Source organism: Hetaerina americana, unplaced genomic scaffold, assembly GCF_022747635.1.
Source record: "Hetaerina americana unplaced genomic scaffold, ioHetAmer1.1.p SCAF_87, whole genome shotgun sequence".
Lineage (NCBI taxonomy): Eukaryota > Metazoa > Arthropoda > Insecta > Odonata > Calopterygidae > Hetaerina > Hetaerina americana.
Window position 1 is genome coordinate 938,847 of NW_027287505.1, and position 18,290 is coordinate 957,136.

The following is an 18,290-nucleotide window of genomic DNA, read 5'->3' on the forward strand; positions in this document are numbered from 1 at the left end:
ACGTGGTCTACACTAACATAAATTTTTGACCTAAACAATCATTGAAATATTAAAAATACACTGGCAAGAAAAACTTGTGAACCTTTAGGCCTTACGAGGGTAGTTTGAGAGAAGAATAAAATATTACATACATAGACATACTTTTGGTGTCATGGATAGGAAATGCCTAGGCCAAGTTACTTATTGTGATATGAATAAAAACCTAAGTTATCAACCCGAAGATTGGTTTGATAGGTGAAGAAGGGCTCCCTAGTACTAAGCCCAATGGCATGTCAAATTCACACATTAGCCAGGTAATACTTAATGGGCATCATTTCCTTTCCCTGACCCACCCAAACAGAATCAAACAGCTTGGGGGAATAAGTAATCTTAGTATTTTTTCACAAAAACTTTATTGCACTACAGCCAGATTTGATGCATCAGATGTAAAATTTCATAAAATGCCAGGAAATATATACACAGCAGCAGTAGTAGTAGTAATATACTTTCACAAGGAGAGACCGAACGCTTCCAATTCAGCTCGAGTGAAGGCGAGGGTGCCCATCACACGGAATCAAACCAGTGCCTCCACTTCAAGTCAGTAGCCCAACAATTTACTGGCTTGACTACCACTTCTCCTATATTGGGTACAAGATATTTATTAGGAAACTTCTTAATTGGTAATCACGAAAGCAAAATACTTTGTTTCCATGATTTCACATGGTAAACACCAACATTTGACATTGAAGTTCCACCGGATGTGGACAGTGGAGCGTGTTCACTTAGATAGGTTGGGTCACTCTGAGACCAATATCCAATACCAGCCAACTAATCAATTTGCACAAACCAGAAAAGGTGAACTTACATACCATAGCCCCTAAAATGGCACTTAATGCGCTAGTGACCAACAGTAACTACAAACAACTATAAATGAAGTGGACTCAAAGGAAAACAAAAGAGAAGTGCTAGGCATCATACATGATCCCAGTGATGTGGAATAAAATACCACATTTTGGCATATGCACGCGGCATAGACAAGATTTGACTAACTAACCAGCTCTCAGTTTCAATGAATTTAGCAATGATGGAAACTCCCGTACTGGTACCATTCCATTTTAAAATAATAGAATGCACTTTGAAACTGTTAAATTTTCTGCAGCACAACCCGATTTAATATACACTGACAAAAAGAATGCAGGATTTTATGTATGGCTGGGTATAACTGAATAAGCCGTGCCATATTACCAGAAACTAAACAAGTCTAAAAATCACATGAGTGAAAACAGTGGACTCTCGTTTTCCCGCGAGCTGGCCTCTCAAATTTCCATAAGATTACTGGATTTTGTAGTATTTGAGCACCACAGAAAACTTTAATTGTTGTGAGCAGCATTATAGCTGCTTACGTATACAGGTATTTCTGCTTATCACTTAATGCATACTTCCAAGTACATATGCCTTGGGAGGCTAGCAGTGGTCCAAATAGTATTTTCTAGTATGCTCAATATTAAAGCTTATTCCATTCAATTTTGTCATGATATCTTGACTTGGAAATTGTCAAGAAAATCAAAGTAGCGGGGCAATAAGGCACCTGAGTAACTTAAAGATATCAGAGGCAAGAAAATACCATGAGAGGAAGTGGAATATCCATCTTAGAGGTGGTAATTGTGGGGAAAATTGGTGATATTTTATGACTTAAAAAAATAACATCATATTCAACCATCACCCCACCTTAATCAGAGATTTGTTGCCTTCCCAGATTGATTCAATTGAATTCAATAGCCCTGGAGATGATGGGCAAGTCTGCTATTGAATTGTTGGTGGAGATGGAAACCCTAAACTGATGGAAAACCCCAGAGAATGGCCCCACCTTGAAGACATGCAGGAACGTAATAAAGGAAAAACGAAAGACAATGGGTAACAGAAAATGGTGTGTGCCGCAAGCTGTAGAGGCTTGAAAGCTCTTTAGACTGCATCTGTAACATGAAAAATGAGATCATCCAATGGCAATAAGGACAGCCGCATGAGCTAACTGGGGAGATAAGGTACATGAGGACCTTTTTCACAGCATCACACTTACAGCTGAAAAACAATTACACATAGTTAAAAAGTAGAAAGAAGTTGTCAAGGTTTAAAGTTAAAACAACAGCAATTCGCTTCTCAACCTCAAGAACCAATCAAACTTCAAGACTCACAAAGAAATAATTTCCAGAGTTTATTTGAAAATATTTTACAAAAGACCGTATTGTATCCATTCCTTATCAGTATCTGACATGGCACACTTAATGACATTTATTTCATTATTGTAAGAGAACAATGCTTACCATTCCATGCAATGCCTTTGGTAAACACTCTTTTAACTTATTTGTTTCTTTTGCATGGTTTTCAGAGGACAAATACTTCTCATGGCATTTAGCCCATGAAGTGATGAATAAGTGTAGCATGGTCACATTTTTCAACTTCATTAACCTCCTCGTTAATCTCCATTTCTGCCTCCTGAATCAGCAATGTCTGCACTTTCATCATCCTCTTCCATCCGTCCAAAATCTACAAATAGGAAAGAACAAGTCAACTATAAAACGTGAGAATTTCACATTAAGTTTCAAGATTCTCAAATGATTCTGCACTAGATGTCATAAGGTCTACAACCAAATGAATATACCAATAGATTATTATAAATTTACACTCAAAATTTTGTTATTCATATTTACCATACACAAACAAGTTTGACAGAATGCTGATTAAGTTTGAATCACACCAAAAATTTTATGGTTATTTGAAAATCAAAGCCATAATAACACTGTGACATCTCAAGAGACTATAACTGGTTAGGTGGATTGATTATAAGGCAGATTCATACAATTAAGTGAATAAAGAAGCCTGAATCTGTTGAACAAATCCCTTGATAGATAATAAAAATGCAGACTTAAAAAAGTTGTTTTTAAAACTGAATATTGTGATATGAAACAATTACATGGAGAAAATATATTCATTACATGTAGATACTTTCACTATGGTAGAGTACAAAACAATTATTTAACTGGGAAATTTACCGAGAAAGCAATTCATAGTGAAATTAGAAATCATTCATTTCTGATTGCCACGAGCACTCTGCAAGGACTAGAAATCACATAAAATGTGGATATATTTGCCGAAGGACAACATTTTGAGTGCCACATGAAATGGTTCTTAGACTGATTGAGAAATCACCAGAAAAAAAATTAAGAAGTGAGAAAATACTTTAACTTGAAAAATATCCTATTTAATCCTCTTAGTGCGGCGGGCCGATATATTGGCTTTTGTATCCCTGGCGAAAAGTGCGGCGGGCTGATACTACCTTGATCAAAAAGTTCCCGGAATAACCACCGTGTGGCGCTCCCATCGTTCCGATTTGAGTTCTGTTTTTTTTGTTAAATTGGTACATCTGTTGTTGATATTCCCTTTAAATCTTAGTGTCATAACTTGACATTTGCAAAAGTTACGTAGCCAAGAGTACATCTATCTCTGTGTGTGTTGGCGATTTTTTACAATTGCAGAAATGGATTTAAATTTTTAACAACGAACTTGTATTAAATTTTGCGTAAAAAACGGATTTAGTGGCGCACGGACGTTGGAAATGTTGGAAAAGTGTTTCGGCAACGATTCTCTAAAAAAAAACGGTCGTTTACCAGTGGCACGAGCGGTTCAGAAGTGGTCGTGAGTCAATCGAAGATGATGAACGCAGTGGCAGACCATCGACATCGAAAGTCGGTGAAAAAATTGATAAAGTAAAAGAAATGTTGGTCAATAACCGCAAATTAACCATCAGAGAAATAGCGGAGGACTTGAACATTGCCTATGGATCCGCCCAAGACATTGTGGTTAATGATTTGGGTTTCCGTCGTGTAGCAGCAAAGTTGGTGCCAAGAGACCTCAATTTCATGCAAAAAAGAGACCGTGTTGACGTCGCAAAAGACATGATTTGCGAGGCTGAATCCGATCCCACATTCATCAAAAGGATCATTACTGGAGACGAGACGTGGGTTTATGAGTACGACATGCAATCCAGACATCAGGCAAGTGAATGGCGTTCACCAAATGAGCTGAGACCAAAAAAACCACGTCGTTTTCAGTCAAAAAAGAAGGCAATGCTGACGGTTTTCATGGATTACAACGGTGTAGTGCATCATGAATTTTTGCCAGAAGGCCAGACAGTAAACAAAGAGTATTATTTGGGCGTTATGAGACGTTTGCGTGAAGCAATTCGCCGAAAGAGACCAGAAATGTGGGCAGAAAACTCGTGGATTTTGCACCATGATAACGCACCGTCGCACAGTGCTATCATTATTCGTAATTTTTTGACGAAAAATGCAACAAATACCATCCAACAGCCACCGAATTCACCTGATTTGGCTCCCTGTGACTTCTTTCTGTTCAATCGAGTTAAAAAACCATTACGGGGAACGCGTTTTAGCAGCCGAGAGGAAGTAATGGAAAAATCGCAGGAAGCACTGATGGACATACCGAAAACCGAATATAAAAAATGTTTCGAGGATTGGATCAAGCGCTGGCATAAGTGTGTTGCAGTCGATGGGGATTACTTTGAAGGGGACAATATAGATTTAGATGAATAAACTTGTATTTTTAATTTTCTGAATAACTTCCGGGAAATTTTTGATCAAGGTAGTATATCGGCTCTTGCGTAGGCTATTGTTTAAATCGCTGTAACTTATGGTTTTTTTCTTTAATAATGTATGGTTTTCGTGCTATCAATAGGGTGAATTCCATACAATTATATAACATATTTTTTAATTTTTTATTAGCAATTTTAAATGCTTTTCAAAAAGTATAATTGTTACTATAATTTTACGTTCAGTTTTGTACATGTCGGGAAGCTCAGCCTAATTGTCTGCTCGTTTTTTTTCTGAGTGGTCTTTCCACTATGAAAAGCCACTGAAAGGCTACTAATCTGTTTTCATCTGTAACATCTGTAATCTCTTAAATGCGTTATGGTGTGGTGGTGTTGATATATTACTGCTTATTCAGACTTTGTTGATGTGATGGAAATGAGAGCACTGCTTTGTAATCATTTTGGTTTCTCTTGCCGTCCATCTTATCTAATCATTTGCGCCCTGTGTATTGGATTACATTGTCAGCAGTTCTCTGTGAGTTAGAACTTCGTTTTTTTCTGCCTTTAGATTGTAAGCACATTGCTGCAGTCTCGAGGAAAGGGGGAAAGTCCCAATTTGACTCAGTGAGAGCAGCCTTTTCAACAAAATCGAACTATGCAGAGGCTGACAAAAAAATTTGCAATTTACTGGTTTTTCTTTATTTATTTATAATTTTTTCTACATGTCTTTTTGATTCTTTCTTATATTTAAATATGGTAGTTTTATTGAAAAATGTTTGAAAAAAATATTAGTACTGTGTCTAAAAATCGAAATATTATTGCTAAAAAAATATTCTTTAAATTTATAATACTGTAATAATTACATTTATTTGGCAGATGATGTAAATGTATAACATCATTTTTAACTACAATATTTTATTTTAAAATAAAAAAACTGCATATGGATATCTAAACAAATAACTTCATAATGTTTTTTTTCCTAAGGTGATACATTTTCTTAAATTACCCTTCGCACTTCTCACTAGTACTACTGGAATCCCCACCGCACTAAGAGGGTTAACAAAATAAATTCTTCTGCTAGTAAGAAGATAAGCCATAGGCATAAGTGAAAGATGCATTTTTTATTGTCTCAGTTTTACAACTCGGGTTTACCATTTCTTGTGTACTTGTAGTGTAACTATTGTTTTTAATAGACTATATTTGTAGTTAAAGGTTTGGAAAATGTTGTAACCGACACTCATCTGACAAGCCTAATAAGATATTTAACAAGTACTGTGATTTTTATAGACGGAATATAATCATTATTCAAATGTACTAACCTAGATGAGTTTCAGGTCACAAACATCAGATATTCACATAAAAATTAGGTAAAGCAAAGTTATCTCAGACAATATCCAGAAGTTTATATATATATATATATATAATTTACTTTCTAAGCCCATTGGAAGTCCAACTTGTTGTCAAATGACAAAGAGTGAAATAGAGTTACAAAACATAAATGGATCAATTATTCCAAAACCTATTTACAAAATTCAACGGTTTGTCTGAATTAAAAAGTCATTTTCATTCATGTATATACTAATGAAATTATTACAAAACTCTATACGAATCAGGTCAATTGATTCAAATAGCTCTTTAAACACTTTCAGATATTTAATTATAAAATATTTACTTTTTTAGAATAGATGAGACAGAAAAAGTACTTGTTAAAGAATAAAGAAATTTTTTTTTCCATTCCATTTGCAAAAACCTCAGTCATCACCAGGTACAAAAATATCCCTTCGCATTAGACAAACATTTCTTTAATTGTCTCGACCTTCTTTGCACACGTGAAAGTCTGCATATTGGTAATTTTATTGGAAAAAAAGACAAAAGATCTAGGCAGTTGGAAACAGTTGACAATGGTTCAGTATAAAGGTATATATAATGTTATAACAGAAGTCTGTTGTTATGTTAAAAATATAGGGCTGGGAATCTTTACAAATCATGAGAAAAAGAGGCAAACTTTGTGGAATGTTCCGCATACTTAAGGGCGATAAAGCTTAAAGAGAATTAAAAAAGGGCATAAGAAATCGTAACTTAAACTCAAGGGAGAAATTACCATAAGTACAACGTGAAATTCCAGGTGCACAGAACTAATATAAAAAAATTTCATTTCTCAACACAAAACTCATTGTCGGGAACAATCTACCAGCAGAACTATTTGAACTCTTCCCAAACAATATTAATATATTTTAGAAAGGATGGAAAAAATTAATACGATAATCGCATGTATAAAAGTAGAATTTTAAGCATGAACCCACTTTAAATGAATATTAGCACCTGACAAACTGCCAACTAATCACAATTACCTTTCATAAGAATTTTCAAAACAGTACGTCATGCTTATGTGCAACTATGATCCCTTCAATCCTTCATGGCATGTGCCACATGGGCAATAGCCTAGTCTTAACAAAAGATGCCAAGGGGTGGGCAATTAGACATCCCGTGCCATGGATGGCATACTCCAATTAATGTACCTGCCACATAGCACCCCAAGTAGGGATCAGGACGCTACTGAAAATCCTGCCATCATTGGGATTTGAACTCAGGCTCTCAGTTTGGCAAGCCAGTACAAAATCCATCTCACCAACCCAATTACCAGCAGTTGTATGCTAGACAATACATCAGGGAAAATATGCATGAGTCAACAGCACTCTAGAATAGACTGCCTGGGGGCAGCAGTGAACTACCCCCACCACCTGAGTAGAAGCACTACCCCCACACTGGCCCAAAGTGCTTTCTTTCCCCCCTTCCCCCAATAAACACACCCTCCTACTAACCACTGAGAGAAAACACACAGCAAATAAACTGGAAAGTGTTATGGCACAGAAAAATTGTAGTAATTTAATTTTTAGGTGCCTAGACGACTGAGGTCATTTGCATGGGATATTTGTAACATGATCTAAAATGCAAATGGCCATAGGGCTTTCTATACACAAGACTGGGGAAAATATTAGTCATACAACAATTTAATTTCTTAAAAACATCTTTGCATTCAACACCCTAAGAATTGGCCTCAATTCATTGCCATAGCAGTTTATGAAATTAACTTGTACTTTTTTCCTTCAGCTTCGAATAACAACTTGAGCAAAGGGTTCAAGGATTTATTTGATAAGGGCACTGCAACTTCAAACTTGACCAAACTTGGCAAGTTCTGCATGGTAATGATCTCGGGTGAGGGCAAAGCATTTACCTTCTCCTTTCCGGGTGCTTTCCAAAGGGCCAACCCTCATGGAGCGCGGCTGGCCCCCTCGCCCCGGGACCAGACCTGCCTTAAGCAGACGATTGAGCCTCTCCACCTCCTCCAGGGAACTCGCCCTCGCTATTGCCTCGCGGATCTTTCTCACATCCTCCTGAGCTGGGCCTACAGGGACAAAATTTTTAACAATGCTGGACATAAAAAGATCCCACAGAATACATTGAATTTTTAACACTTATCAATTTCACGAAAAATCTTATTGTTTTAGTGGAGAACGTGTGAAGCATAGAAATGTGCATAAGTTGGTTATTAATTGTGACCAGGGAGACAAGGCAAACAGTGCTGTATGTTTTTGCACAAATACAATCTTATTTCTCCTTCAACTGGAATGCCAACCAAGCTACTTTTTACCATAAAAATGAGAATTTTTCTAATGGACTCTTTAGGAGGTCACAGCTTTCATTGTAAACAGCACAACGTCCAATCTGATCAAGAGTAAAGATGTTAATGACAACTTTGACAACGCCCACCTGATGGTTTTGGTGCATCTAGCCCTGCACCAGGAACAAAAGTCTTTGCTTTCTTGGCCATTTCCCTCTGCATTTCTTTTCCTCTCTTGCTCTTGAAAAGTGTATTTGCTTCTTCTCTTTCCTAGGTTAGTAAAAATATTCAAGCTCAATGAATTACAAGAATAGGTGATTTAAAAAATTCCCTCATTCCAAGCAAAGGTTAAAAACAAAAAGTGGTTAATACTTTTGCATTCCACATCCAAATTGTGTAAATATTGATTAAAGACCTAAAATTTTTGCTCCACTGCCAAAAGTCTCTTCAGGAGTGATGATCTTAACATCACAATTCAATAACATAATTTCATTGGACTAACTAAAAACCCTCTTCATTAGGAATAGAAGCTATTCTCCTATTTAAATGACCAACAGTTAATTTTACAAAAATTGACCTATTCTGGTACTCTCACCTTCATTTTGATCTTACGGAAGTCAAGTAATAACAAATTTGGCAGCTTGAAGGCAACATACAAGCGATAGTGTGGCTGCGTTGTCACGGGATTGTGCAGCAAACTGAGTGTTGTAAGTTTCTTGAGAGATGCAAGTGGATCAATGTCAGCAAGTTCCTGAATGGAATTACCAGTGAGGATCAATGACTCAAGGTTGGGCAACGAGCTCTCCAGGGACTCAGCTATTCTACTGCAAGGAAGATAAATCAAACACAATTACAATTAGAAGATACTAAGAGCAAAGGGAGATATCTCAAACTCAAAATATCCAATTATAAAGCTTTACAATACATTGTCAATGTCACCCTCTATCGTGGATTAGGCTCTCAGCCAGTGTTGGCATCAAATTATAGGAACTTTCACCTTTTTTGCATGTCTTCCCACATTTATTTTACAATTTTGTTTGTATTAAAGAGCTTCCCTTGAAAATTTGCCTTCTTTCATCCATTCTACAAGGACCTCCATAATACCCTACTATCTCTTATTTTCTTGTTAACATCTTGCATTTTAAGTTCTTCCCTATTTACTAACTTCATTCTTCCTAGTGTATACCCTTTAATTGAGCTAAAATATTGGATTTTTGCTGCTTGAACCTAGTTTTGGCCTTTCCTTTTTTGTAACCGGCATTCAGAACCATATGACTTCACCTCCAAAAATTTCTAATTTTTTTGTCTTTTTCAGGGGTACAGTAAAATAATAAAGGCAGCAGAGTCTATGAAAGTTTGAAGAATGATCTTTGTATGGTCTCTTCTGTTTCTTGCATAATTACTATTATTATTTCTCACCAGGCGATCAGGATACAATACAATATGAGGTAAATTGCACATGACATAAGGCAAGTTAGTTAATGTATGATGAATCACAAACTACATAGAAATAAGTAAAAAATTACAAAAAACCACACAGAAATATGTTAAGATGTACAACATACTAATGAGTACTAAAGTATCCTTTCACATAATAAAACATCTCCTTTTGCAGGTATTCCCAAAGTTCAACTTTCAAATTACCAACACACTATATTTCTTTCATTGATCGAGGTAAATTATTAAATAATTTGACATCAATTTTCTTGAATCAACCATTTCAAGCTTTCGTTCTTACATATATTTAAGTATATTGTTAATACATCCTTTGTGTTAGGAGTATGCACATCACTGTTTAGTGTGAAGCAATCCACATTACTTTTGACATTGATAATTACACTTTAAATACATATACATGATAGAGAAAGTACCGTATTTTCCCATCGATAACATGTGCGCTTTCTATACAAAAATGTTCATATGATTAAAAAAAAATTTCATTGTGCATTATGTAAATTGAAAAAATCCCAACATTTACATACCTATGTACACAATATGTCACTGTGACACCCTGTGAAGTTGTACGAATGCACAGATTATTTCGTTTCATGAATCGAAATCCCCATGATGGGTAGGCTTTAAAGTTTTCTATTTTGTATTCTTCTGCAAGTACTTTTACCTTCAGCAACAGGCTAGTAGTTGAAAATTTACTTTCTTTCGCTCTCTCGGAAATAACCTATTCGAGAAGTGTTTTTTCCTGGGTGTCTATAACAGCTGAGCGCCTCCATTAACAAAGCAAAGCATCATTTTTTTGCAGTTCATTTCAATCACTTGGCTCTAATCTCCTTATACTTACGGTAGATAGAGCCACAGGCAATTATGATTCCATGTATTCATTGGTTGTTACCATCTAAATATACCACAACCACAATATATATAGTATATATACAGATGCGCGGCATCTATGCATGTTCAAGATAACTATGTAGCCCTGGGCGCACGGTATCTATACAAATTCATAATAACTAAAAACTTCCAGGAAAATACAGTAATTTTGGGTCCTTAAAACTGGCAGGGACGGGGACTCCATATGGTTTCCCAGCGACAATCCTCACTAGCCTTTTTTGCAGCTTTAAAACATTCTGTGAAGAGTAAGAATCTCCGCAGAAAGGAAAACTATTAATTAATTATGAGTATAATTCACCATAATAGATATCCGATGGTGCTGTTTTGGCAATTGTATGTTTGAGTGGTTACAAAAGATAGCTTATGGAGCTCGGTTTCTTACACAGAGATGTAACATGTTTTTCCCAATAACTATGATGTTTATTGGTTCCTAAAAGACATGTTTGTAAGAAGTATGGAACATGTTACTTTGTCTGCTCATATTCTTTGCAGACAGCACAGAGCGGATATTACAGAGGCAGCATATCTCTCAAAATAAAAATTTAAGTAAGTTTGCAGAGTAAAACAAAAAACTGGAGCAGTAACAAGTATTTTTGTAGAGTTATTTACGAAGTAAATGATTTACCTAGAGAAAGGGAAATGAATACATGAACTGTAAAGCATTGATGATCACAAAGGAGGATAGTTTGAACTGGAATAACAAAAAAGATCTATTTCCCTAAATTTTCTTGGTAGTAATTTCAAGAATTTCACACTGGTACATCCAGGGTTCTTCACAAACATGGATGAGTTGTGGGCAGTTATTCTTAAGACGTTACAACTTCTTGTGTTATACCTACGAACATCAGCATTGATTTTTAGAGCTAACATGACTTTGTTATGCTGCACAAAGATTATAGTATGGAATATATACAAACAGGAAAGAGTTAGAATGTTGAATCTTTTAAATTAAAGTCTACAGCTTTGGCCTTGGTACTTTTCCTGGGATTCTTATAGCCAATTTTTTAAATCTAAAAAGACATATTAAATGATATGAGTGCCCCCACACAGAAATGCCATATTTCAGTCTACTGTGAATAAATGCATAATTACTGACTGAGTGAGCAGTAGCAGTGTCCACAGGGGTCACAATTTTTCTCAGGAGGTAGCGTCCCGTGGAACTTTAGGGCAACAGTTGATCAGCAAGAACTTCCCAGGGTTAACTTATGAATATGTATCCTTAAAACTTTTGTCACAGTAGAACCCTGAATAGATGACTAATTTATCCACGAAAGAGGGGAGGCTGTAACTTTTCTTAGGTGGAAATGACATTGAACAAATGTTGTTTTATCATTGTTAATCAAATCACATTGTCTTAACACCATTTACTCATTCAGTCAATGTTTCTCCGCACTATGGCATGGCTTAAGCTCTAAATGATCAACTTAGTCAAAAGTCTTTTTTAATCTTTGAGCTTAATTTGAAACCTATTAGTTTTATTGCAGAGACTTGCTCTATAGATTTACCATTAGCATTCACTAGCAAACTTTAATCAATCTTTTTCAGGGAAGTGTATTATTTTAATTTATTTGTGTATTAAGGTTTATAAGACAAATCAAGCATGATTAAAATGATCAATTTTCTTTGGATGAATCAAAAAAAGAGACCTAATGTCTCCTGTTTGTTACCAAATGAATTTAGAATTATATCCAGTACTTCATACATTGCAGAATAGATGGAATTCCCTTTCTTAAACACATGTTTAGGTTTAAGAAAACATATTGAATTTTTTTTGTTGAAGCTTTCTCGGGTCTTCCACCGGATCAGAGGTTCCACATAGGCTGACACTTTCATGCTCGACTCGTGCATCACCCTCAGGGTAGATGAGTGCCACTCCGCATTTGTCCATCTTACATACATGAGCCCACGTATCAGGTGACTCATGATTGGTCCATGCTGGAGGAGCCTCCTGATTGGTCGCCATGGCGTTGTGTTCCTTCCTTTTCTAAGTTTCATTGGCCCTGGTTTCCACATGTTATTGAGGGAATAGCCAGAGTTCCTGTTGAAATTGTACCTTGCCATTCTTATTTCAATTACTTCTTCAATCATTTGGTCCCAGTAACCACCAGAGCAGGCAAGTAACTTCGTCCCATCGAAGTTACTGGAATGATCCATTCTGATGCTGTGTTCAGCGATGGCTGATTTCTACAGGTGCCGCAGACGTAGGTGGCTTTGGTGCTCTTTTAACCTGGTCTCAACGGTCCACCCCATCTCTCCAATGCAGACGTCTCTGCAGGCACACAGGACTTGGTAAATGCCTGGGGTCTTTAGGTCGATTAGGTCCTTGGCTCTTATAAGAAAATTTCTCATTTTCTGGTGGTCACCAGTATCCTGGATGTTTACCCAGAAATCAAGGAGACATACGGCAAGCACGCCTTGGCTACGAGGGTGGTCCCAGAAGTACCAGCCCAGACCTAGAGATTGTGGTCTTTGGCTGGTTTGAAAAATATCACTATATAAGAGAGTATGCAATCTATAAAGCATATGTTTCAAGTTGGAATATGCGATGTTGTTTAGAATTTGTTTCGCAGCCATCATTAGCAAACGTTTTCGGTGAATTTGTGAAAATGGAGAAAATTGGTCATTATCATATGATACAATACTTTTATTTGAAAGGCCTCAACCCCAGCAACATAAAAGCTGCACTGGAGTCTACTTTGGGTGAGCCTACTTCTTCATTCACAACAGTAAAATATTGGGTAGCAGAGTTTAAACTAGACTGTACGAGCTGTCAGGATGAACATCGCATTGATCGACCAAATGAGGTGATGACTCCAGAAATGGTGAAGAAAATCCACTAAGTGATACAGGATGACTGTCGACTGAAAGTGCGCGAGCTAGCAGGCATAGTAGGCATTTCAAAAAGTGCGGTACATTGCATATTAACTGAAAACTTGGACATGAGAAAGCTGTGTACAAGATGGGTGCTGCATTTGCTCACACTCGAGCAACACCAGTGTCATGAAGATGTTTCAATTAAGTGTTTAGCAAAGTTTCACGGCAAAAAAGCTGAATTTTTACACCATCTCATAACCATGGATGAAAAATGCGTCCATTACAATTCATGGATTCAAAAGGGAGAACCTCCTCCAAAGAAGGCAAAAACCATTTCATCTGCAGGCAAGGTCATGGCATCGGTTTTTTGGAATATGCGCGGGATAATTTTCATTGACTATCTTGAAAAAAGATAAACTATCAACAGCAAGTATTATGTAAACTTATTGCAACATTTGAGCGAAGAAATCAAGCAAAACCACCGCATTTGGCTATGAAGAAAGTGTTCTTTCATCAAGACAATGCACCAGCTCACAAATCCATTATTGCAATAGCCAAAATTCATGAATTAAAGTTTGAATTGCTGACTGAATGCACCCTATTTGCTAGATTTAGCTCTCTCAGATTATTTTCCATTTGCACACTTGACAAAATGGCTCAGTGGCCCAAGATTTTCCAACCGTGATGAAGTGATGTTGGCAGTCAATAGCTATTTTGAGGAGCAAGACAGTTCTTATTATAAAAACGGTATCGAACTTATTGAATATTGCTCGGAAAAATGTATATAGCTGAAAGGAGATTATGTCGAAAAATACAGGCTTTTTTTCCAAAATTTTTGTGTAGCCTTTGTTGGGTTGGGTACTTCTGGGATTAACCTCGCACGTGCTTCTCTTTTTCCTCCGCACTAATGGGTTGAAGGACCTTTTTAGGGCCAAAGAGATGTCACGTGCACTATACCCATTTTGGAGGAAGGTTGTCTCGAGGTGGCTAATCTTCTCCGGCAAACTGTTTTTGTCGGCCATGGCCCTGGCTCGTTGGAAGAGTATTTGCAGCACTGCTCGCCGCTGCACTGTGTGGTGGCAGCTCTTTCCATTAAGGTACAGACCAGTGTGCATCGGCTTCAGACACATCCCAACTCCAACTGTACCATTACTCTTCCGTTGAATCAAGATATCAAGGAAAGGGAGTATGCCATCAATTTCCCATTCCATTGTGAAGGAGATATTAAGGTGCTGGCAGTTCCTATGCAACAGCACAAGTGGTGCTGTTGCACAAGAACTGCCAGCTTAAGTGGTTAAGTGAATCCTTCCCATGTGGACAAACCACAAAGGTGTCATTGACATAGCAGAAAAACGTTTCTGGCAGAGTGGACCTGATTTTAGTGCCTTTTCTTCAAAGTCTTCCATGAAGAAGTTCGCTAAGATAGGGGAAAAAGGAGATCCCATTGCCACTTCATCTACTTGCTCGAAGTATTGCCCATCGTACAGGAAGTAGGCGGAAGTTAAGATGTGGTGGAATAGTATCACCGTGGCAGGGTTGAACTTGGTGTCCAGGACGTGTAAAGTGTGAATTGAATTTCTTAAGATATAGCATTATTTGGGTTTACATTACCTTTTAAATTTTTTTGAAAAAGTATTTTGTTATAAACCTACAGTTGATCAAGTCATCAGAACTGCCTATGGTTTTGTAAATTGGTATAATTTTAAGATTATAAGAAACTGCAGGATATGCCACAGCAATTACTTTTAACAGAGTCATCCGCTCGCTAACTGTGCATTACCGTGCAACAATTTCAAAGTTGGAAAATCATTCAATCCCAGTCAGAGCAAATGATATTCACACTATGAAATTTTTGCATTGCTATTTTAGATATTTTGAAGGGGGAGGGGAAACCACCTAGCAGAAGTGATTAATTAATCAGATACAATGGTGGTGGGTGCCTTAATGAGGTCAATACAATAGTAGAAAGCTTTCTGACAGATCTCATCTGGACCAGCACCACAGTGCTGAGTCTGGTAATGATACTCTTAGCTTTGGCTCAAAGCAGAGATTTATGAAAATCATCAGTTGAAATAAAGCATGAGTGTATTAGTTTTCAGCCTATCCTCATTTTTATTAAATAGTTGGAAATAGGCAATACCCTAGTTTCATTCCTAAGTTTATTTTATCTTTTGGTTTCTTTCCTGTTTCTATAATAATGCTGGCATTGTTATGCTGATGTTTGATACATACATATAAATTTAGAGGGTATTTTGTTTTCTACCAGGTGCCCTCGCTTTTGTTTGATATGGTCTAAGTCCTTTGCATTATTAATGACAATTGTGTTTCCAAGTTGAATTCTAATTGTATCTTTATATTTTCTTCCGCTGTAAACGGTCACTACAGATTCTTTCCATTATAAAGCAAGAATGTTCTTTGCACAATAGAATATCCAAAATTTAAGACTTTCATGCACTAAGCATTTTACTACCTATCAACTACTTTTACCATCTAATTTTTACTACTATCACAGGCCACATTGGAATTGTATTGAGGACGGAAACCATTATCAATGATCACTTATCTATCCCTTTGCACTCCCTCATCCTAAACATTACACAACCACTTTCTCACAGAACTCCAAGGAATCAACTAATTACTTTCCCCTCCCCTAACCCGGGACACAATTACTACCTTACACCTACCCTCTGCTCCCCTCTACCGCCCCACATCAATGCCCACCACTGCCCCCCCCAACCTCACCTCTTGCGAGTATATAATTAAGTGTAACTGTTCTGGTACCCATGATGCCAAAGTGTAGCCAAACTAGTACGCAACAAAATTCTCTTATGGGGAAAAAAAGTAATTTATTTCTTCCTTTTCATTAAAATGGAATTCCACACAGTATCGGCAACTACTATCTCTCAACTACTGTATAGCCTGTATTAAACAATCTTCCACACAGTATCGGCAACTACTATCTCTCAACTACTGTATAGCCTGTATTAAACAATCTATCACCCCTAAATTTTAGCGTCTACTTCTCTCCTCCTTTTAAATATTGGTACTTTTTAGTTTTCCATTATTTGGCCACGCCAAAAAATTTCCAGCCAAAATTAATAAAATTTAAAAAACCTAGACTCATGTAATTCCACATCAGTTCAACCAGTCCATGACACTCATTCACTCAGATTTTGACGAAACTTCAAAAAGTTTAAACAGCAGCGGATTTAGGTAAAATGCCAAATTTTATCATGTAGCTCAAATAATTTATATTTCACCGCCACTCAAATTTTAGGTGAATTCCTGATGTCTTCCATTTTCTATATTTGCCATGCAATGTGCAACTATTATCAACATTCTTTCTTCAACTCATTTACATTTAAAATATATACTATATAGGGCACATAAAACCAGACATAAATTGTGTTTTTATGAATACATTGAATTTACAAAATATCTGCATCTTGAAACTTCATCACGAATTTTTGAAAAACAATAAATCCATACTCACACTATTCTATTGTTGTTGAGTAGCAAACATTTCAACCTTTTCAGTAGCGGAAAGCCGTCCAATTTCCTTATATCATTGTCAGAAAAATCTATTGTATCAAACTGGTCCTATAACGACAGACATGATAGAATAAAGACGCAGGGGATTGAGTGAAAACATATTGCAATTAACACACACCAACGTATAATACTAACCAACGTAGCACCAAGATTCTCGATTACTGGGATTTTATACCCTAGAGAAATATGAAAAGAAAATTAATTCAAAGACAACTATCAAAACTTATCATAATACCATTTTGCACGACATGCCTCTCAAATCCAATTCTCGGTCTTTCACTGGATTCATATACTGCATGGACTGTTGTATTAATTCGGGAGTTAGCTTCACCATTTTCAGTTTATTCCTTTGCACAGTCGTAAATAAGCACTTACGTTCACGATAGTGAAGAATGCATCAAAATTACGAAGAAAAACAATTCCGATTAGCGTTTACTTCCACCTTACACAACTTCAGCAGCACTACCACACTATCCAATAAATGACTAACGTTATTTCATTTCGCCGCCTTCGGTCACTACAGTGTTACCAACACCACTAATACTTTATATTATTTGTAGGAAAACTCCATGAAACTTTTGTGTTTTCGTCGCGTAAATAAATGCCGCTTCCATTGTCGAAGAAAGAGTACGTCTCAATGGTAGAATCCTTCAGCTATTTTCGTTATGATATTCTAGTCATAATAAACTCACTTTAGAGTTAACGAGACGCCTCCACAGTTGCGATCAATAATAATAATACTTTATTCATTTTGAAAAATGGTACAACCATATTAAATGTCGTCAATATAAATATTATTTAACATATAAATATAAGTTCTTATATGCGATGAAGATTATCACAAAAGAATTCATCCAATGAGTAAAGTGGGTGAGCAACTAACCAGGTATATACCCTATTCTTGAAACTCTGGGCACCGTCAAATTTCAAAAGAGTAGGCAGACAGTTATACAGTCGTATGCTCATATTATGAAATGTGTTGTAGGTTGATGACAATCTATAATAAGTAGTATTTAGATTTGATTTACCTCTTGTGGAGTAGTTATGGATGTTAGATCTTAATTGGTAAGTTTCTATATTGACTTTCACATGAATAAGAGCGTTAAAGATATATAAACTAAATACAGTCATGATTCCGTACCTAATAATAAAAGGTTTGCAGGAATCATGTGGTGGTATATTAGCAAGAGAGCGAATAGCTCTCTGTAGTAGCAAAATGTTTAACATGTGGGGAATGACCCCATAACACCAGAATTCAAATGACATTGAAAGAAGGCATTGTAAAATGTTAAACGATACTCATTGGAAATGAGTAAGTTGAGCTTTCTTAACATATAAACAGCTTTACTCAGTTTATTACAGGTCTGACTG

The 18,290-nt window shown here is 36.5% G+C and overlaps 1 protein-coding gene across 3 annotated transcripts; it reads right to left on the reverse strand.

The window, feature by feature from the left end:
• Positions 1–410: 410 nt before the first annotated feature.
• Positions 411–17,370, reverse strand: U2A (small nuclear ribonucleoprotein polypeptide A'-like U2A). 3 transcript variants are annotated; one of them, XR_011702955.1, is made up of 8 exons: positions 17,172–17,370; positions 17,055–17,095; positions 16,861–16,967; positions 8,803–9,031; positions 8,357–8,477; positions 7,821–7,991; positions 2,301–2,523; positions 411–617 (listed from the first exon to the last, which is right to left on the reverse strand). XR_011702955.1 is itself a non-coding variant. In XM_071597372.1 (7 exons), exons 1-7 carry the CDS (start codon positions 17,251–17,253, stop codon positions 2,453–2,455), a joined length of 822 nt encoding a protein of 273 aa, XP_071453473.1. In that variant the 5' UTR covers positions 17,254–17,370; the 3' UTR covers positions 411–2,452. The 3 variants fall into 3 exon arrangements, 1 of the variants encoding a protein (XP_071453473.1); XR_011702954.1 differs by having other exon boundaries at positions 1,708–2,523; XM_071597372.1 differs by having other exon boundaries at positions 411–2,523.
• Positions 17,371–18,290: the final 920 nt, after the last annotated feature.

What these genes read in the sequence shown, in the direction of transcription:
- U2A (XM_071597372.1), bottom strand. Translation starts at nt 17,253, where the DNA reads ATGGTGAAGCTAACTCCCGAATTAATACAACAGTCCATGCAGTATATG. An exon ending in CTCAACAACAATAGAATAGT is followed by an intron (nt 9,032 to 16,860) that starts GTGAGTATGGAT and finishes TCTTCCTTGCAG; the next exon opens with TAGAATAGCTGAGTCCCTGG. An exon ending in TCCGTAAGATCAAAATGAAG is followed by an intron (nt 8,478 to 8,802) that starts GTGAGAGTACCA and finishes TTACTAACCTAG; the next exon opens with GAAAGAGAAGAAGCAAATAC.